The 21,318-nt window shown below is 44.2% G+C and overlaps 3 protein-coding genes across 4 annotated transcripts in view; 2 read left to right on the forward strand and 1 right to left on the reverse strand.

The window, feature by feature from the left end:
- LOC149331310 (uncharacterized) overlaps positions 1-21,318 on the reverse strand; it is a 164,728-nt gene that overhangs the window by 37,897 nt on the left and 105,513 nt on the right. The gene's annotated exons all lie outside the window — the stretch shown is intronic.
- LOC149331312 (sulfotransferase ssu-1-like) lies at positions 4,138-11,439 on the forward strand. 2 transcript variants are annotated; one of them, XM_089556448.1, is made up of 3 exons: positions 4,138-4,294; positions 6,817-7,293; positions 9,975-11,439. In XM_089556448.1, exons 2-3 carry the CDS (start codon positions 6,838-6,840, stop codon positions 10,455-10,457), a joined length of 939 nt encoding a protein of 312 aa, XP_089412574.1. In that variant the 5' UTR covers positions 4,138-4,294; positions 6,817-6,837; the 3' UTR covers positions 10,458-11,439. The 2 variants fall into 2 exon arrangements, with proteins under 2 accessions (XP_089412574.1, XP_089412575.1); XM_089556449.1 differs by having other exon boundaries at positions 4,157-4,294; positions 6,858-7,293.
- Positions 12,657-18,573, forward strand: LOC149331313 (sulfotransferase ssu-1-like). Its single transcript, XM_089556450.1, has 3 exons — positions 12,657-14,808; positions 16,360-16,835; positions 18,061-18,573. The coding sequence occupies exons 2-3, from the start codon at positions 16,380-16,382 to the stop codon at positions 18,544-18,546; spliced, it is 942 nt and encodes a 313-aa protein (XP_089412576.1). The 5' UTR covers positions 12,657-14,808; positions 16,360-16,379; the 3' UTR covers positions 18,547-18,573.

Consider the following 21,318-nt stretch of genomic DNA (forward strand, 5'->3'; position numbering starts at 1 on the left):
TTCTCAATAAGCATCTGCGCGGTTGGAAGAACGTGCTGGCAGGAGTGGTCAGGCGGGTCGCGCGTACTCGGGCCGCGTGAACCTAGGATATGGGACATATGGGATATTCTAAGGATATTGTGCGCGGTTTTTGTGATATATGGTCGTCAAAGATATTCAGTTAAGAAATGTCATGTCGCGAGCGTACTCAGGTAACCTGAAGCCTAAAGGAGCGGAAATGATGCTAATATGCCGCCCTTTTGCAGGTGGCAAACTACATAAGGAGCCAAAATATAGCTTTGATTTGATAAGCTTTCATTTACAAAATATGTCTTCATACGGCCCTGATAAATCAAGACAACATGTGTTGTCTGACAGAGCCAGAGAGTGACGTATTATGTGATTAATATACAGATTGAAATATTTCAGAAAATGCACTTTCACGGCAGAATAGGTGCCATTTTCGACGCAAGGGCACGTGCAAAATAAGCAAGTATAGACTTATCCTTCCCGTCATCTGCACTTTTCAACTGATTTCATTAAAAAAAGCGCATTCGAAGTTGTGGAGGTTCGTACAAGGCGGGCTGATAGCTGTGACCCTACTTTTTTGTATTCCGAACGAGCTACATCTTGACTAGTAACGCGTAGGGTTAAGTCATGATAGTTGCGTTCGCGTTTCCTTCTTGCTGCGTGATATCGTAGAATGGCCTGATAAATTGAGAAAAACAGATTTGGCAACTGGTTTTATCCTTTCGTTAGGCGGCTATGCTCAGCGCGTGAACAGATGCGGAGGAGGGCTACAGCAGCACGCGCAGAATCGGAGCCATTTTTTACACCGTTCATGTATTCAAATATTCAGTGTAAAAAATATAAGCGAGAAAAGTGGAGAAATAAACACGCAGGCTCTAAATGCACTCTGGACGAAAGAAGAATATTAAGTGAGCAGCAAGGACAGTGGAAAGAAATAACAATTTGTCATAGAAAAAGCGGGTATCTTGCCGCGACAAATTCGAGGAAATAGAATAAAGGGCACAAATCTAGTTTTTAATGCTTTGTTGCCAGAATCTCTCGCTTTCCTGGCAACCAAGGTCAAGGCAAACAGCCCAGACCTTATTAGGGCTTGCTGGCACAAGATGCGTTGTATGAAAACAGCGAACTTATTGTATTAAAAGAGGTTGCTTAACCACTGCTGCATTTTCTTCATTACACGAGAAGAAAAAGAAACAAAAAAAATCACACCAGGCTAAATTCTTATTATAAACCCTTCGGTAAGAGGTTATGGTATTAGCAGAACAAATTTTGCATCTTGCTGCAGAGTTCGATGCTCAAATATGTTCACGGAATGGGCATATGTTGTCACATTACAAGTGCCTGTTGAAATCAAGTACTACAAACATGAACAAAAACATGCTTCAGAGTGGTCGTCCTCTTGTGGGGTCGAAAACCGACACCACAGCTAATCCGGCCTTCTCATCTACAAGTACGCCCTTATCCTAGTCCATATGCTCATTAAGGCTCAGATTTGGGAGAGTTGATGGGTTTTCCTTTACGCATTAATTTTAGTTCGTGGCCTTGTGGAACACGAATATTATTTGCTCAAGTTTTCTGGGCCTGGAGATTTTCCTCATGGCGACTCTTTTTGGACACTCTGAAAAGCGCGAAACAGCGGCGGTCTACTTTTACAAAGCATATAAGCTAACGTGGTCGTCGAATTGGGCTCGTGTCAGAGACGCTTTAGCCCAACTGTGGAACTTACAGTTGCTGCGTAGTACTCTAAGAATAAGAAAACGGCGCCACAAGCCCAGAATAGAGGCCTTTATGTGCCTATATCTTCAAATATTTATTCTTCACATTACAGAGCTGAATGTGCTAGCTAGGCTAAGAATAATGTATCTTTCAGACAACTGAACAAGTTTGACACCATGGAGAAGAAAAAAACTATGCGCCTTTCTCATATTAGGAAACATGGCGATTACTAAAACGAGCAAAACGCTGAGGTGTATTTGGTTGGAAAAATATATTATGTGGTGTGCGTGCGCTTTTTTCTTTTTAAATATGTGGAGGTGCTCTTCTGGCAATGGCGTTCGCTTAGAAATCTCAAGGGTGCGGAATGAAATCTCTGCCAAGCGGATGCAGTTTAGTGAAGGTGAAAGGAAAAATCGCCCCTGTGCTAGGGGATGTCCCTTTAGTTTGGAGAACCCCAGGCGGCCGAAATTATTGGGATGTTCTCCAATACGGAATCACTAATGGCTCATGCATTGCTCTGGAACGTTAAACCGCTTATAACTTAGCACACTGCATTTTCTTTTTTGAGTCACAGAAAGGTTGTCAAAAAATTTTAACAAACTTTTTGCTTTTCGCAGTGCTTTTTGCCGGAAGATGTTCAAACCTGGTAACTTTCAAATGGATATCTGGATTGCAAGTGCATAAAATTCTAAACAAAATTCTTCGGGACGTAGCACCACAAGCGAAAGAATAACACTATTAACATTCAGATGTTGGACTCTAACCGATGATTCTCTCTCACGTTCTAATCTCTGTCACAATTAAGCACAGAAATGACTAAGCGTCTGCCGAAATGGAATGGGTAATACGGACCACTACATTTTCCGCAAAATGATTGACCGAATAGTTGTGCAGTGCATAAGGCGGTTGGGGATGGTTGGTTTGATGGTGGATTCGCCGTTAACTAATAAATCACCCGAATGCATGTCACTGCGTGTGGCCACTGCTCGTATGTCCTGTAAGCTGTTTCAGTTCCTGACCTCCTGATTAACCCTCCGCAGAGGCTCAGTAGTTGCTGATTTAGGGTGCAGAGGTTTAGTCAAATTGTGGCAGCGGAGACAGCGTTTCGATCGAGACGAAATGCATAAGACACCCGTGTATTGTGGGATGTTACTGGAAGGAAACGAATGCCATGTCGACTTTAACTCCGACTCCTTCACTACTGCGTTTTTTCTCTCCTACTGTTTTCGTCGCCTCCGTGATCTTATCTTTTAAGGGTGCGGTTAAGGAATCACTGTCAGCCGCCTTTCCTTTTCATACAATCAATTTTAATACTTATTATCTTTGTTTGGTTTGGTTTATTAGGGTTTAACGTTCCAAAGCGACTCAGGCTATGAGGGACGCAGTAGTGAAGGCCTCCGGAAATTTCGACCACCTAGGGTTTATTAACGTCCACTGACATCGCACTGTACACGGGCCTTTACAGTTTCGCCTCAGCACCAGCGGCCGGGATCGAACCCGCGTCTTTTGGGTCAGCAGCCGAGCGCCGTAACCACTGAGCCACCGTGGCTGGGCACTTATTATCTTGTTTATAGGACTGATTCAGAGTAAAAAAAAAAAAAAAAACGCTTGCACATGGATGCACTTTATTTTGCGCTAAAGATTGCTGAACTCAAGGTTGCTGTTATTGTGGGTGATGTCGATTGTGTTAGGTTAGTTCCTGAAGGTAACCCGCCTTAGTACGAAATGGGTTGTGCTGCATAACGTAGACATTTATGTTAACAGAATAAATAATTAGCGAAGGAAGACCTAACCCAGGGAAGGCGGATAACGAATTTCAGAACGTCTTCCGCAGGGGTGTTTCAGGGCGTTTCATCTAGGCGAATTCAGATGTATTGCACAAAGGGCGCCTAGGTGACATCTTTGCTTTTGCGAACATTTTTTATTCAATTTTTGGAGTACTGGAAAGAAATCTGCAACGAAGAGATTCCGTCCAGAAAAGGTATCTAGAAGCGCGAAAACGTTTTGATCAAGAAGTCGCGCTGAACCTCGACACATTCAAGCAATTCTTTTTGCCGCTAAATGGCATTTACAGTGCCACGTCACATTTTCTTTTTTAATTGTGATGCCATTCTTTTGTTGTCCACCCGCTTTGAAGGTGCCGCTGACTCCGGAGCACCAGCCGCCATTTGTTGAACGTATCAGGTTCTGTGTAAGCTACGCTACCACTATACGTCTGCCTTCCAGGCCACAGACCACCAAAACACTTCAACTTCCGGCCTTCACAAATAAGCCCGGACTCTTGGCTCACCGTCCTCTGCGTCTTATCTTATGATGCCTTGGAAATGGCTGCTGCCCCTTCTAGATTGCGGCGAGAAACGCCCTCTCTGAGCTGACCCCACTTTTCCACGAGTGCTTGAGCTCGAGATTACATTGTTATTGCGTTCTCGTGATTGATATATGCGCGGGAAATCGGCTTTATCCCCTCAGGTAAGGGCCGGTAGGAGCGTTTGTATGGAAACTTGTGCAGGCAGTCTTGGAGGAAACGTGCGCTCGTGATAGGTGCCAGAGTGTTACGCAGAGATCTCAGGTGAGCTTGCCAATGCAATATTTGATTCACTTGCGATTCGCATTTAGTCAGTGTGCAGTAGCCTTCTATGCAAGCTGCCGGCGATTGCTCTGTACCCATTGGTATAACATGTACGCTTCAGTATTGATCGTACTCAAAAGTGAAGTAGCTTTTTGAAGTTAAGGGGGGCTGAAACTCTGAATGCTCTGGTTAGCCTTATAATCTTCGACACGAATCGAAGTATAGTCGCTATTGGATCAAGTGAAACCTAAGGACAACGAGTATAAAATAAAAGCTATGGAGAATGGTACACCGGAAATGCTAACTAAAAGACCGTTAGAATATTTACACAGAAATTCTAGCCGAACAGTCTGGGGAGCTAACTGAAACCCGATATATCAGGATGCACGGATTTTTGTCCGCAGAAGTGGGTAGGACGAGAAGACGCATTTACATACCACGTTTTCGAAATAAGCTGTACGGAGATGAGAAACTCATAATGGTACACTGTACCCAATGTCTTAGAGGCTGGCCAGGAACTTATTATTTAGTCCCGGCTGTTGTGACCGCATTTTGGTGCCAGCTAAATTCCAAAAAAGCCAGAGTGGTGAGCGACGCCATCGAACTTTAAGCAACTCCTCGTTGCAGAGATAAATCTGGAGCTCTCTTGTAGAGCATTTTCCATCGCTCATATGAAGCTTATTGACTTTAAGCTCTACATAGTATACCATTTATAGAGGTTGCTTTCTACCGAGATTTCTTGCAACAAACGGGGCGTTAATTAGATAAAATGATCATTTTTTAAAAATTATTCATTAATTCAAAGGAACTGCTCACCACGCATTTGTCAGACATTTACTGCATGTTGGGCTTGTTGCTTAATTGCCTGCTTTAAATAACTTCTTATTTTATGACACTGCAGCCACCTATTTGCGCAGTTTTCGCTTTAGTAAATAATGCGGAGAGAGACTTTTGAATCCTATATTGTCATAAATATGCCTCACTTTATTAACCTTAGAGCTGTGATTCAGAGCTTGAAGATGATCTCTGAGGTCAGAAGACGCGGGCGCTAACTTGAGCGATTTAAGGGACCATTTAGAATTTACAGTTCTATGCCGCTTTATGAGGCATGGTAAGTGGCATTGTTTAATGCACGCATGATGACGGACATTCTGTGCAGCATTAGGGAGATCAATATCAGAGTAAAACGTTTATGAAAAGCGCTCAGTGCAGATTAACTTTATAAATTACCTGCTAGTTCTCTTTTTTTTCTTCAAATGCTTGAATCGCAAAAGACGCGCGCTGCATGTTCGCTCCCTTATTAAAGTGTCGTTTTTCGCAGCAAGTACTTCAAGCTTTTGAATAAAGGATCCAGCCAATAGCAGGTAGTCGTGGTCAAAAGTACTAAAGCCATAGCGTTCAGATGGAGCGAAATGAATGTCCCTAGAATGCTGCGTGTAGCGCATCATTCAAAGCGCAAATCAAGCAGAAAGCATCTCCACCGCAAGAAGAAACCTTCTGCTAGCATTTTAATGTCATTCGACTTTTAATAGTGCCGTTATGGCTCTGTTATCTGGCTGAAGCCTTAATGCTTTTGACCTTGACTGTAAGTCTTAGATATTTTTCTGCATTCATATGTTTCCTTCCTGTTTCCACCTTTCACATTTTTCCACGGCAAGAGTTTGAAGATTTAAAATCGAGCACATGGCGCGTCATCAAGCACTCACTTTTAATGCTATAAAGATTATAATAAAATACCGCAACGATAACAATATCTGACGAAGAAGTAAACACTAGTGCTCAGCAATACAGAATTTGTGAAGAGGAAAAAGGCAGCGCAGAAAAAGATTCATATTTATTGCTGAGTCATCCTAAAGCCTTCAAAAATGTTGTAAGATTACAAATAAAGGTTTCCCAGAAAGCATGCAGCATTGCGGTGAGTAAGAAGACTACACGTTTTCTTTCTACCTCAATGTTGGGCTAGTGGTTTCAGCATCCATCTCGCATGACGTCGGTGTAAGGTTCGATCACCAGTACTACCCATTGGTCATGCCCTTGGTAAAAAGCGTCCCCGGCCTGGTGCTCGGCTTCGTTAGGTTGAATTCCTAGGGAAAGAGATTTCTTACCCCACCCTGATTAGGCGAAGACAGGTTGCGGCAGGTGCTCTCTGGGCAGCTGGCCTTAAGTGATGAAAATTCATGGGCATCAAAATTACACATTTTTAATGGCATCTTCATGAGAGTTCATCTCGTATATCTGTACCTAAAAACTCTGAGGAGAAACGCCTCTGCAAAATGTGCTTTTTGAATAGAACTTGTCAAACATCAGCGCTGTAGTACTCCTTTTTGTTCAGCAGTCCAGGCCGGTACAGACGCCTTAGTGTTAAAACATTGGGCAACCAACATTAATGAGCATGACTGTGAAAATCGAAACACTAATTACTTTGCGGCCTTATTTGATCTTCACTTGTTTTGGTGTGTTCCGTCCTCTGCTGAGCAAAAGCTTTCTGACCACAGCCACATTTTTCCCAACCTCTCCTAAAGGGCCGAAGTTCCAGCTAAACCATGGACGAATCACTATACAGATACGTCGACGGAGTATGGATGCACAACTTCTTTCGGGACGAAGCAGTCCGTTCGGCCATCAGATACAAGCCTCGAGATGGAGACGTGATCATTGTAACCTACCCCAAGTGTGGCACGAACTGGACGCAGTTCATCGTCTGGAACATCTTGACCCGTGCGAAGCCTTGTCCCGACATCGGTGAATTCAGCCTTCTGTCCCCATTTATCGAGATGACCGGAGCCGGGGCGGCTGAGAATCCCTCACGAATTGGTCCCCTCATTACACATCTTCCAATAAGCGTCTTTGAACCCGTCGAGCAGGCAAAATATATTTACGTGGCCAGAAACCCTTTCGACTGCGCTGCTTCCTACTACCACTTCATCAAGGGCATCACGCCAAAGACAATCACCGATGTCTCCTTCGAGAAGTTTATTTCTATGTACCTGAATGGAAAGGTGAGTTGCCTTTGTTGGCCCTGTCCATGACTTATCTTTACAGGGCATGCTTAACTTAACTTTGCTTAACTTTACAGGGCAGCCAGTAAAGCTAAGCAAAAGTAATTTTAAGACTGTTCAAGTGCCTCTGTTAGGTGGCAAATAAGGCAAATAAAACAACGCACTAGAGGGACATAGTTATATCTACCGACGCATGCATATTGCATTGGAAATAAAGGGAGAGCGTAGTTTACGCAGAAGAGTGAGAAATTCAACTCTGGAAACTGCGGCTCTAGAGGGAGAGCTGCACCAAGAGACGACACACTAATTAGAAAAGACGCAAAGTTTGTTTATATACGTTTCTAGAAAACCTGGAAAAAGTGGTGTTCCATGCACGATTATACGATAGTAACTCAGGAGTTTCGTTCCAGATATATTTGTGCGTTCATTCTGATGGTAACATTTGCTTTAACAGGGCCGACTGGTTTTTAGGTATTTCTTGAAAAAAAGACGCAGGAATAAAAAATGGCGCAGTTTCTTTAAGCAGCAGATTTTTTAAGTGAAAGAAGGTTTCATTTTCCAACTTTTATTGTAGATATCCAAAGCGGGAGGGATGTAATGACACCAAAGGTATAAGTATACGCACTATACCGCTATTTTAACGAGCGGACAATATATGCTCAACATTTTAGACGATTTCAACTGCTCTTTGAATCAAAAAATGGCTGGTCGTATGCCCACGTTACATTTGTTATTCTAACTTCATTATGACTGATAAGAATTCATGTCAGCGACAAAAATGTAAAGAAGAAGCATCATTTCTAAACCTCATGTCCCTTTAAATGACACATTATAACTGAAGGCGAGAAAAATTGTTTGCTAGCCGTTTTTGGAAGAGGAAGCTGTAAGGACCAAATAGTGCAAAATAAAAAGTTGCAATACACATAGCGCTACATTTCAGAATGCATATATATATATGTCCATTGTACCTCGGTCAATCAAAGATGAGAAGGTACTACTGAATGCCTAAGTCTAGGTGTCCTGTCAGTTGGGTGACAATATTAAATTGGCTCATGTGAAACAGCAATTACACAAGGCTGGAAGAAAAAGAAAATGAAGCTCTCTTGTTTTGAATCCAGCCGTGGGTACGTGCCATTCAGCCTGAGGACATCATCATCATCAGCAGCAGAAGCAGTCGTTCGTCGCCCAGATTAATGAAATGTTGTGCGTTTCTGAAATTACAATTATTGCATGTTGCGAACGTACGAAGTTTTCCCGGGATTGTGTACTTGGCAAAAAAATGTGGCCTCGGGTGGATGAAATTTAATTGCAGTCGAAGCAGATTTTTTTTTCTCAGTTCCGACCCTGAAACCTCCCCTTCGTCAGCTGCAGCTGAGCCATGGCACAGCAGATATTTGGAGTGATTTTCCCGCTTTACCATCTTTGCTGTTATCGACGTCGACCCAGCAAGTACCTGTCATAGCTATTAACTTCTCCAGCAGCGTAAACTTAAATCAAATGCGTGCTTTTGTGCGCACACATCGATTGGGTCATTTTTTGTTGTCCGCGTCTTCAAAAGAAGACAGTTTCAGAAGTGCTGTCGCAATGATTTCCTCTCAACAGCCTTTTCACAGTGTCGTTATTCTCTGTTTAGAGATTTATTTCGTAATTTCGCAAGTCTAAAACACAAAAGAAAAGCGCAATTGTTCTCGCAAAAACCTTCCCCACGAGGAATGTCATTGCTATTTTCGAGCCAATTGCGTCATTGTAAACACAAACGTGCATGTGAAGTTATGTCCATCAATATCAAGCGCAAGAATATATCCCTTATCTGCAAAAAAAGTTCGTAAATGTCCCCAGTTTCTCACGAATGCACAGAACGAAGGCCAGGGTTACCAGAGATCATTAACGGCCAAAATGATTTCTTTTTCTGCGCCGCTTATCGGATTCGGCGTACAAGGCCGCTGCATCCATGAAAAAAATGTGTTAATTTTTCCTTAGAAGTAAAATAACACGCTGTTCTCGTTCAGAATGAATTGACGTTTGTGCACCCCGAGCGCGAAGGACGAAAAATGTTTCAAAATAATAAATGCAATTTTAAAACTCGAGTGCAAAATGTGTACGATAAGACTGAAGAGAATGCAGCAAATAACGGTCACCGATTTTATCTAAAATTCATCTTGCCACCTTGCCATATTACTCTGTGACTTAGAAATCTTCCAAAGGATTTATTAAATAATATGGAGTACCTTTGACTGATATCGACAAAGTATTGCCTCCTTGGCTACAAATTTTAATTCAGTCATGCAATTTGTTGCCAAAGGAGTCGATAGAATTAAACGCTTACATGTCTGGAAGCACCTAGATGGTGGCCCCCAGAGGTGCTGCACGTACGTTACACTTGCATGCACGTTTTGCATGACCGGCGGTTCTCAGATGTAAGCTGCCTGTAAAAGCCCGTATTACACAACTATATAGAAAGTGGTACGCTCACTAGAGATAGTAAACTAGAGGGTTTGATTTAGGTGCCGCTTAATTCACTCCTATAAGACAGAAAAGTTAAGTTGAACGAACGCTCAGGTAAGAAATGGTTGGTATTTCATAAAGCAGGTATGGTATTTCATTCCTGATACTGTGGTAATAGCCAGGAACATTTTGTACCCGGCTCATAACAATAAAAAATACATTGTTTTACTTTTCAGGTTATTTACGGGGACTTCTTTGACCATGTGATTCCCTGGTACGAACGCCGACATGATGCCAACGTTTTTTTCATCACTTATGAGCAACTCAAGGCGGACACGAGGGAAGGAGTGCTCAGAATCGGTGACTTTCTCGGCAAAAAACACGGGGACGCTCTGCGCGAAGAGGAAGGACTACTCGAACGAGTCCTACAGGCATGCAGCCTGGAGAACATGAAGGCCTTTTACAACGGGAAACCCCAAGACAGAGTGAAGAAAATGATTGAGGCAGCAAAGGAACAGGCACAGTCATTCGAACTAATGGAGAACCTGCCGCCAGAAGTAGAGGTGCACCAGGGAGCCGGCTTCGTGCGGAAAGGAGTCGTGGGCGACTGGAAGAACCACTTCACGTCAGAGCAGATCGAACGAATGAAGACTTGGATTTCTAAAAAGACTCGTGGAAGTGATGTAATGGACCTCTGGAAAGACTGTGGCCTGCCGTAGACACTTGAGGGTTGCATCTACGATAGCTTACTGTAGGACGGAGCACTGAAAGTTGTAGGCTGAAATTGGGGATGGTGGAATTGCGTTAAACTCAGGAACATCTCTGGAATCCCAGTAGAGGTAATTGATTTCCTTATAGAAATTTTAATATATTTTGAATAACAGTCTAGAATACCCTCAACTGCTTCGGTGAACTGGCCAAGGCAGAGAAGTTTTCAGATAACGTAGTAATGAGACGATAGGGTAAAAGCTTTGAATTACAAAAATTGTTCTGGTACATGAATCAAGCCTTAGACCACTGGTTGCCCGCAGCAGGAACTTCAGATATAAGCCAACCAGAAGGCCTAGCTGTAAGCAGGGCGAAGACAAGGTGATCAACAACTCGAGCAGTGGATAAATAGAGAGGGGTAGTGATCCTCTCTCCAATTCCTGAGAGGTGGTGATAGGGATGTCGATTCGCCGACGAGGAAAACTTTTTGCAACTACGAGGATTTAGTGAAAGCGGTATAAGTTCCCTTTGTAGCCTTCAAAAGCTCTTAATGAGATGCCAAATATTAATCAGTCTTCTAGTACATTTACGTGACTCTTGTGTATCAGCGCAGTGCAGACTATATGAAGTACCTTTAATCTTCTTCAGGGCAGTTAACTTTCTTTTTGTGCCCTTCACTTGGCCAGTCACGCCCTCTTCTGGGGTTGGCGAGATTTTTATTTACCCGAGCCTCTCCTGAGGGTATCGAAGTGTTGCACTGGAAGGAGAGTGCAGTTTATATTGTTGACATGTCCCGGCCTTTGAAGGCAGAAATATTGTAAGCACGGTAGGCTCTAGCATCGTTTACTCTTCATAAACGTTTTTTAATAGACTCATTGAAGAGAACTTTTCCATTCTTCGTCACCGTTTTTAAAGGACGACACTTGGCCTAACATCCCTACGTTCACCAACCCTCCAACCTCGCTGTGTGCAATTAAAATGAGATAAAAAGCTTCTCCGACTTTCGCATAGTGCACAAACAATACGTAAGGAGGCTGAGACATTTAACACAGCCTGTCAGTACTGCCAACACCTCCTGGTTTACCAATTCTTAATGTTTTTTGGATGCGTCTGGGAAAAGGCACACCTTGCTAGTTCCTCCACAGGTCTAGCACCGCTACTGCGCCGCTCAAGGACACACAGGAGTGACGAATAATTTAGCCCAGCTTAGTGCCTATTGCGGGAGCAGTTCGGAAAAAAAAACTTCCGGGTGTAAACAACGCAGCTTTTGAAACCTGCCCCGTTTGAATAATTCAAACTTCAAGGCGAGGTGACCGTCAAGGAAGTATTACACAGCGGTAAGGAACAACACGCAAAAAATCAAGCAAATATTGCATACAAGAGATGTCGCAGAAAATTAAAACATAAAGATGCGGACTCCGACGCAAAACACCATCCAGTCCTACAAAAGGAACGTCAATAAATTCTGACTAGTTCAGTTCCAGTTTTTCGTCTTTATCAGTGTGATTGTGAAGGATATGAGACAGTTAGATAAGCATAACTTTATTTGTGTCACAGTACGTCACTATAACTATCGCCAACAAAAATGTGCAGGAGGCATGAAAAACAATCGAAGTGCATAGGTTACATGCCTGTGAAATATCTCACTATTTGACGTATAAATATAAGAAAACGTCACTCCAGCTATAGCCTTAAGAAGTATTTTCTTGAATCATGGGTTAATAACAGAGATAAGAGCTTGGTTGCCGCGAAGGCGCCGCGGAGAGTTTTTTCCCCCACAGAACTTTATCGTAGGCCAGTTTTCTGGCCTGTATTGCCGAAATTATATTAGACACCCATCAAGGTTCAGTGAATTTCTCGCATTTGGTTAGTTAACATGAGGAGGAAAAGAAAAGTCTTTGCTTAAAGAATTTAAAGACGGGATTGCTGGTTCATGCAAATGCAAGCGTTAAAATACGTGCCGACATGTCCCCTCCTATACTGCCTGCATGAAATCGGCCTGGGTTTATAAAGAGCTAAAACCGAAGAAATTTTAAAAACCATTTTTATCGTATCAGATTTTAGAAACCTTGCACTTAGCCCTCCTGTGATGAAATTCGAGAAGGCTACTTACAAAGCAAGTCATCCGCACGCTCCTTACGCTTTGCTTGCCGTGTGTTTTGCTTTGTTGCAACACTCCATTAACTGAGAGAAAACCTAACACTGGTGACGATAGCTGTACGATTGGCGGTATAGGTCCGCATGCGAATGTACGGCCTTGTACGCAACAATGTCCATTGGAGACAAAGAAAAAAGGCTTTATAATTGTACTACAAGAACCATAGATGGGAAGTGGCTGTGGTGAACTACCGGAGCAATGTTTCCAAATGTGAGTGCTTAAAAATATGGCTGTTTGGACAGAAGTATTAGCAGATTTTTTTGGGGCAGGCATTCCAAACGGTCAGCACTCGCAGATGAGTAATTACATGCCACAACTTTCATCTCATTGGGACGAAGGCTCACATTGGCCCGCGATAAAATATAAATATCGAATTAGAAGCCAGAGTGTGCACCTATACATGTCCACGCGTTTGTGGCCAATTGAAACTAAACCTCCAAGTCGCGCATGATTAGCTGAATAACTTGCATAATTTCCTCCAATACAAATGATAGAAACATCGCTTAGGTGTAGAGCCTGATGCGCAAGCGGGAAAAGTAGACGGTAGAACGGGCGATGAGAGCGGAAAACCAGCTGAGGTGAAACAAATTGCGAAGACAAGGCAGAATGCCAGAACATCAGCCACGTTACGCGAAGTGAATATGAATATTGTTTAGAAGAACTTCTATTTGGGCTAGATGGTTCATCGTACTCGAGAAAGGAAAAGCAGTAGCGCCGAAAAACACACACAAAGCTGAAGAACGACGTAGGACAAGCGCTCACTTCACCTGACTTTAATCTCTGAGAAGCGAGCAAATATACAGAAACGTAGGCATGAGCAGAAAGACACCTCCTGTACAATCAACAGAACCGTTCAAGATATGGAATCTCTGCTTTAAAAAGGTGCACAGATGTATCGCTGACACAACTTTTTCCTCTTTTTCTTATGTGGTACGCCTCCAAAACCTCCCGTGCTTTTACTATCACCGCTCCTTCCTGCCCAGAATCTTTATCTCATCAAATCATGGTTCAACCTTTTTGCAGCACTCACAATTTTCCCCCGCCGTATGTTCTGCCACTCGGTGAAACACCTTGCACTCTGCGTAGGGTTTCGGTAGATGCGCACCTCCTACTCCTTTGAGCGAGCGCGCGTGCTCCGCTGCACGGTCATTGATGCACCTGCCTGTTTGGCCCACATAAGCCTTCTCGCAGGTCAGCGGTATCTCATAGACCACGCCGGTGCAGCACTTCACAAAGTGCTTCCCATGTTTTTTGCCGCAGCCATTCCTCTTCCCATCGCTCGCTACGCGTGCACAGATCTGTGCAAGCTTCCGTTGCTGAAGCCCTCCTACATAGTCAAGGGCGCCATGTTTAAGCGCCCATCAGCGCGAAGGAAGCAAGACGCGAGACCTGAAGTTGTTTCGTATGTGCACAGGGTTGCCCACAACGTAAAAAGGGTGGCAAACAGATATGGCCTGCCTGTTGTCTTTTCGGTTCCACGGAATATTCGGAACTTTTACTGCTTTCCGAGTCCTCTCTATAAATTATTTCGTCATGACGCTTGCTGGTTTGGTTTGGCTTATTGGGGTTTAACCTCCCAAAGCGACTCTGGCTATGAGGGCCGCCGTAGTGAAGGGCTCCGGAAATTTCGACCACCTGGTGTTCTTTAACGTGCACCGACATCCCACAGTACACGGACCTCTGGAATTTCGCCTCCATCGAAATTCAGCCGCCGCGGCCAGTATCGAACCCGTGTCTGTCGGGCCATCAGCCGAGCGCGTAACCTGTCAGCCTCCGCGGCGGGCTCATGACGCTTGCCTTCAGCTTATTGATTCGGCTGGAAATTTTTTTCTTGTTCACCTTCTCGTCGCCATCCTGGAAGCACAGTGTTTCACATTTCAGCACTTGACGTTCAGCGAATCACAGTGATGTCCTTCGGCTTATACTTAGAATACGCTATCATCAGGCGCGTGCTGTCCGGTCTCCCGGGCCCTTTGCATTGACGATTGAAGATAGCTGACACAAAGGGCAAAACCTTGCACTTCACGAGCTGTTCTGCACGCAGAACAATCCCTGGTCACCTTTGAAACCAGGAAGTGCGCGAGATAGGCAGGCCTGGGCTCCTTTTATTCTGTGGCAAAGAGTGCTGTCGCTCACTTCTTGCTTTCGTCGAAGCCGCAGTGGTCGCCGAACGGGCAGGCTTTGTTGCGTCAGTGAGAAATAAGGTGAGTGGTGTGATTTTTATTCTGGCATTTTAGTGCACCAATATTTATAGTGGCCATTCCCAGCATTTGGACATCGTGTGTTTGTGTGTTTGTCTGATGCCGGTTTTGTGGTAGGCTGAGCGCCTGCCCACCGTGTGGTGGGCGACCTGCCCACCATATCAGGCAGCAGCCCATTTAATCGTGAAAGGCTGCTCGGGAAGAACAACCTGAGTTGCAATCCAACCCAAGCAACCCAAGTTCCACCGATGGTAACACCCGCCTTGGCACCTGCCTTGTGTCAGTACGCTACTGCTCAGCTGCTGACAGCGTGGCTTACCGCCGGGTGGCTTACCACCTTAACCTAGAAGAGCAGCGCAGCACGGAAAGCATGATGCGAGCGCCCATATTCACATTTGGCCTAATTATCCAAATCGACTGACTTTTTTCTCTTCTTTCACATTGGTGTTGGATCTACCTCGGCACACACTTTCTCTCATCATGATAAGTGCATAGATATTAGGTGGTTAAAGGTCAACCCTAGGTAATATGCAAACGTGCAGTGTGAAAGAATTCGAGTACACAACGTAGCTCGCGGCTCCCGGAAGTTTTACCAGTGGCTAGCATATTTATTCAACTCGGGGGAAACTACAAAAAAACATTATATTCAAGACTCTAACTGACTTGTTTTCATTTCTATTCTCCTTCGGAGAAAATGACGTCAACTTAAGATGGGAATTAGCTTTGTATTTTTACGCAACAGCAGTTGCAAATTCCAGTTAATCCACTTGAAAAGTAGGGTTATTCATTATCCAAAAATATAATATGCTAACTGTTAACTTCCGTACAATATATTTTAGGGCAATCTGCCTAGATGGAGCACGATATCGCTGCCATCACCTGCCGTGAAACATTCATGACCGCAGTGAACGCCTGTACTTCTTAAAAACCCACCCCTTATGTAACACTCCACAAGGGGTCTTTAAGGAAATTAAAGTGATGTGATGTGATGTGATGTGGAGCAAATGCCTAATAAAGGAGAAATTAATAATGATATTAATATTAGCAAGAACAAGAAGAACAAGAAAGGAGAAATAAAGGAAGGAAAATGTTCCTATGGCTCCAGTGAAAAGTTTGTGCTTCCAGACTCCCGCACGACATTATGCACCGGAGAAATGAGCGCTGCACTGGCCAATATTAGGTACTACACTATGGCCAATTTTCTTCCGCTGCTCGATTTCGTATGCTTGAAAAGTGGTTTGGGTTATGGGATTGAATGTCCCAAAACGACTAAGGCTACGAGGTTTGCCGTAGTGGAGTGCTTCGAAAACTTTCAACAACCTGAGGGTTCTTTATTGTGCACGGAAATCGCCGAGTACACGACCCTCTAGCATATCGCCTCCATCGAAATGTGAATGCCCCGGCAGGGATCGAACTCATTTCTTTTGAGTCAAGAGCCGAACGCCATAACTGCTCAGCCACCACGGCGCTTTACGAAAAGGTGTATTGTTACTCTTAGCGCAGAAAAACTTACTAGTCGCTTATATCGTGTATCACCTGGTTTGCTGTTTTCAGGAGCCGTGAACTGAATAAAAATGGACGAGTCAATGTACAGAGACGTCGACGGCGTATGGATGCACAAGTTCTTTCGGGACGAAGTCGTTCGCTCGGCAATGAAGTACAAGCCGAGAAACGGCGATATCTTCACCGTGGCATATCCCAGGTGTGGCACCAAGTGGATACAAGCCATCGTCTGGAACATTCTGACAGACGGGAAGCCTGCATCCGACATCGGGGAATTCAGCCTCATGTGCCCCTTCATTGAGATGACCGGAGCAGCAGCGGCGGAAAACCCATCGAGAATTGGCCCCATCATGACGCATCTTCCTCTGAGCGTTTTTCCGCCAGTCGACTGTGCGAAGTACATCTACGTGGCCAGGAACCCGTACGACTGCGCCGTCTCGTACTACCATTTTCTTAAGGGGCTGACGCCGAAGACTTACACTGACATCTCCTTCCAGAAGTTCCTCTCGCTTTTCCTGTCAGGAAAGGTTGGTTACCCAATTTGATCGCCCTAACATTTATAGTAAGCGATGCTTCAGTTAGGTGTTTGTAGAGAGTAGTGCTAGATTGCAACTTTCTTTACGACTAGGTGTCGGAAGGTAGGGATGGTAAGTTGTCAATAAAAAAAAAAAGAGTGAGTTAAGGGTTGAAGTACCCAAACAAGAACAACCCAGCATTGAGCGGATAAAATTCGTCGCGTGCCTGCGGATTAAAGCAACATTTCATTGTTGGTCTAAATCACCGATCTCTGGTGCGTGTACTAAACTGGCCTATAGGTTGTATAATATACTGGCTTAAAGCGTTTGCAGCCATAGTAAGGGAACGTGGCGATAGCTGATGTTTGTTTTTAATGCAGCCTGTGGCCGGAGTGCGCGTAAATATCAGCACTCCTGAATTCGGTTCATATCGGTTTCAGGGCGATATTCGGGGCTTTTTGAGTAAAGTAGTCACGATGCCGCAACATTAAAAGGAGGAATTATCTCATATGCGTGCCGTGCTATAGATTTGTGAAATCCATATCCTCTGAAACACTGTTCTTCATTTGAGTTGAATTTTGTACCACCCAACGCCTGACACGTGTCAATCAGGTAATATTTTCAAGACAAAACAACGGTTATTGGTTGGTTTAGTTGGTTTATGGGGCTTAACGTCCCAAAGCGACTAAGGCTATGAGAGACGCCGTAGTGAAGGGCTCCGGAAATTTCGACCACCTGGGGTTCTTTAACGTGCACTGACATCGCACAGTACACGGGCCTCTAGAATTTCTCCTCCAAAGAAATTCTAGCCGCCGCGGCCGGGATCGAACCCGCGTCTTTCGGGTCAGCAGCCAAGCACCATAGCGACTGAGCCACCGCGGCGGCTCAACGGTTATTGGTATTCTGTCATCAATGCGTGCTAAATTTTCTGCAAAGTCGCACTATGCCTGTTAATAGCAACATCGACACCTGAGGAGTTCTCAAACAAGCTGCGGATAGATAGCTTTAAAAAGTCTTTTCTCTCTAATAAGGACAGGCTCGAAAGAGACAGAATAAAATGATACTCCAAAGAGGAACGAAGTCCGTCGCCAAAATTTTAGCCGGGGACACGCTGACAAATGACGATAATGTTGGTTGCGTCGGAATTAAATATTTCGTGGTGATTTTGGAATTAATGCCGGTAAAACTGTGTTCCATCTTAGGCGAAAAACAAACTGATTCTGCTTTGCAATTTCAGGTGATGTATGGTGACTACTTTGAGAACCTGCTGCCCTGGTACGAGCGACGACACGACAAGAATGTCCTGTTTCTCACCTATGAAGAACTGAAGACGGACATAAGGGGGCAAGTGGTCAAGATAGGGGACTTCCTTGGCGAAAAATACGGCGATGCCTTGAGTAGGGATGAAGGACTCTTAGAGAGAGTCGTAGACGCCTGCAGCCTAGATAGTATGAAGGCCCTGTTCAATGTCAAGCCAGAAGACAGGATGAGGAAGATAGCGGAGACAGCGGCGGCTAAGTCTCAGTCTTTCGAGATGTTGAAGAAGTTGCCGCAAGGCAACTTCGATACGCATGAGGGCGCGGGATTTGTGCGGAAAGGAATCGTGGGTGACTGGAAAAATTACTTCACCCCTGACCAAATAGAACAGATGAAGGCTTGGATCGCAAACATGACCAAAGGTAGTGATGTAATGACACTCTGGAGGGACTGCGATCTGCCGTAGGTAATGCAAATCTGCCTTCTGCCCAACGGGAAGAAAAGCAAGTGTCACAAGAACATGGTGCAGATTACAGCTTTGTTTTCAGTTTTGGTATCCGATTATTTCTCTGATGGAGTAATTTTACAACTATACTCATTTCAGCCTGCAGTGCTGGTCAAATTCGACATCTTCAACTTAGTGCATAAAATGTCATCGCCGAAGAAGCAGCATCGTACCCACTTTACGGAATGAATGAAAACTTCAAGCTGATTTTGTCAATTAAGCCAACACAAAAACATTTCGGTCAGTGAGATAATAGTTCTGTAGTATTGCAGTGCACTCCCAGAGCCTCTGAGAAGCATTTCTCAGTCCACATTGTCTCTGTCTACGTCAACGAAAACTTTGCATCTCTATTACAGATAACAGAATAAACGGTTTAAAAACGCAAGTTGTTATCCTCGGGAGTGGTTCTGAATTCAGAATGCCCTAATGTGATCATGGCAATGCAAGCTTATCGAGGACAGCAGGCCAACTCTCATGTTTTTTTACATGAATACATGAGAAAACAATGTTGAGGAGTGTTTTTTCTTGTTTGACATGCCTTGGCGGCTGCCGATGTGGAACGTTATCAAGCTTTACCAAGAGCACATGATAAAAAAATGTGATATTAAAGGGACTAGGTTTCTTCTTGTTTTTATTCGCGTAGGTTTGTAACATAGGTCAAAGAGACTTGAGCTAGCGTATTGTTAAAGCGGGTCTCTCTGAAAGCGGATGCTGCCAGAAAAACCTCTTTCGTTTATTTGGGCGAATTACGGATACTGTAATTGCAGAAGCCTGGCAAGTTTTGCACAGAGGGAATTTCAAACTCACGTGGTAAAAAAAAAAAAATACTGCGGGAACGGTACACCCACAAGAGCTTCGGGAGTTCGTATCTCTTATCCTATTCCTATTAAGCTTTAGTCGCTTTGGGACGTTAAACCCCATAAACCAAACCAAACCTATTCACCGCTTAACATATCCAAACAAAATAGTACGCACGACTTAATAACTTTTCGTTTAGAAAGATTGTAGGAAATACGTCATTGAAAAGTAGGCCTTTCTTTATGTGGCTGTTGAGCAAACACCTTTTGCTATTGTCGCACTGTCACATGTATCTGGTATTGTATGAGAGGAAAACTATATCTTTTCCGGGCAGATACAGTGTTTTAAACATGAAATGCAATCAGCTACTGTTCTGGGGACATTCAGGCGAACATCGTCGTGGAGCACGGTGAGCTTCAGGCCATCATTAGTGCTGGGACACTCGGAAACATTCCTAAATTTTCCGCCCGCATAGTATCCAAATGGAAAACAAAACATTCCGCTCCGTTGCCTCCCACTATAATTCTAGCTGGCACCAGCTTGCAAGCAGAAACTTCACTTCCCAATGCCTAAGACCACTTCGCTATTTCCGCATTACTTTTCTACAAGTATTTCTTCCACCCGTTCATGCGAGGAAAGAACTGTCCTATGAGGACGAATACAAGGAAGTATGCTAGTTCCTGCAGTGCCCTAGTTTACCAGAAATCAACTTTACACATATAGCGCCTCTAAAAGTGTGGCAAGGTGAAAGCACATCAATAATAAAAACCAATCCGATGCGAGCTAACTTTCCGCCGAAATGTCTGTCATCTGAAGAATCATGTCACTGAAAAGTGCTAAGGGATGAACGACTGGATAAGCGCTGCGGTTCAGCATACACGCTTTTTATACTGTGGGGAGCCGTAAAAGGAAAAAAAAAACTATGCCATTATATCATCCTCAAATTCTTCGGATTCGGCCTATAATTAGTAGTAGCAGCACGGTGTAGCCGGATCGGTCAAGATCTATAATCGGTGAGAGCTTTTCTAGACAATAAAGGGAAATCTAAATGGGTGGAGCGTACGCGACGGTGTCTTCCCTCCAAATCACATTTCGGCCGCACGAAGGTGTGCCTGTCCGCCAGACGCATTGCACTCCTCACTCCGCTTCACTACGTCGCTGGTGTTGCTGGCGCCATCTGTGAAATGCTGCTGTAACTACACGTGCGCAGAAAATTTGTTGTAATCAAGTAAACGGTTCTTTCTTGAACACTGCATATTATAAAGCTGTGTTAAAATATGCTTCGAATGACGAAGCAATATACCACTGCGGAGGAAGAGAGGCCGTTCTCGTCTCCTTACCGTCCGCTCTATTCTCAGAGAATGTCGCTGAGTGCAGAAAGGCTCGCCTATGCCGTCAGTGCCACCTCAGTGTAGAAGCACACGAAGGTGAGAATACGGTGTGCCTCACGTGGTCTGGAGCATGATTAATGGCGCAGAGCAAAGGGCAAGCGCTGTGGAGCGTCAAGAAGCAAATGCAAGGAAGACACGTCGGGTTCTTCTTAGAGCTAACACAAGAAGCGCTTAAACGGCGCAGGCACTATAAAGACTTCACATGAAGCGGATATTTCCGTTATTTATTTGCGATGATGTATTTCCATTACGACTTTATGCTGCTATACATGTTTGCCAGAAACTACACGTCTAATGGTTGCAGAGTGTTACGGTAGACAGGAATAAAATCCGATTTCACGCTTAAGGGGTATTTTATGTGGTCATTAATTTTACGTCCGCAATTCTTCTTGAGCAATTAGAATCCACGCACGAGAAGCGGTGACAGCCAGAATAGTTCTTCCCTTCCAACAAGATATGAACTTAGTCAGCGCTGGAAAGCATAGTGTTGCCTTTTTCTGGAAACCATAGCTTTAAGATTGACGGGCGCAGGTGATGGCGGAAA

The sequence above is a fragment of the Amblyomma mixtum genome, chromosome 8 (genome assembly GCF_055824585.1).
Source record: "Amblyomma mixtum isolate Tamu chromosome 8, ASM5582458v1, whole genome shotgun sequence".
Taxonomy (NCBI): Eukaryota; Metazoa; Arthropoda; class Arachnida; order Ixodida; family Ixodidae; genus Amblyomma; species Amblyomma mixtum.

Excerpts from the sequence above, each read along its gene's own strand:
- LOC149331313 (XM_089556450.1), top strand. The coding sequence starts at position 16,380 with ATGGACGAGTCAATGTACAGAGACGTCGACGGCGTATGGATGCACAAG. Across the intron at positions 16,836-18,060 it reads CGCTTTTCCTGTCAGGAAAG|GTGATGTATGGTGACTACTT; the intron begins GTTGGTTACCCA and ends TTGCAATTTCAG.
- LOC149331312 (XM_089556448.1), top strand. The coding sequence starts at position 6,838 with ATGGACGAATCACTATACAGATACGTCGACGGAGTATGGATGCACAAC. Across the intron at positions 7,294-9,974 it reads CTATGTACCTGAATGGAAAG|GTTATTTACGGGGACTTCTT; the intron begins GTGAGTTGCCTT and ends TTTACTTTTCAG.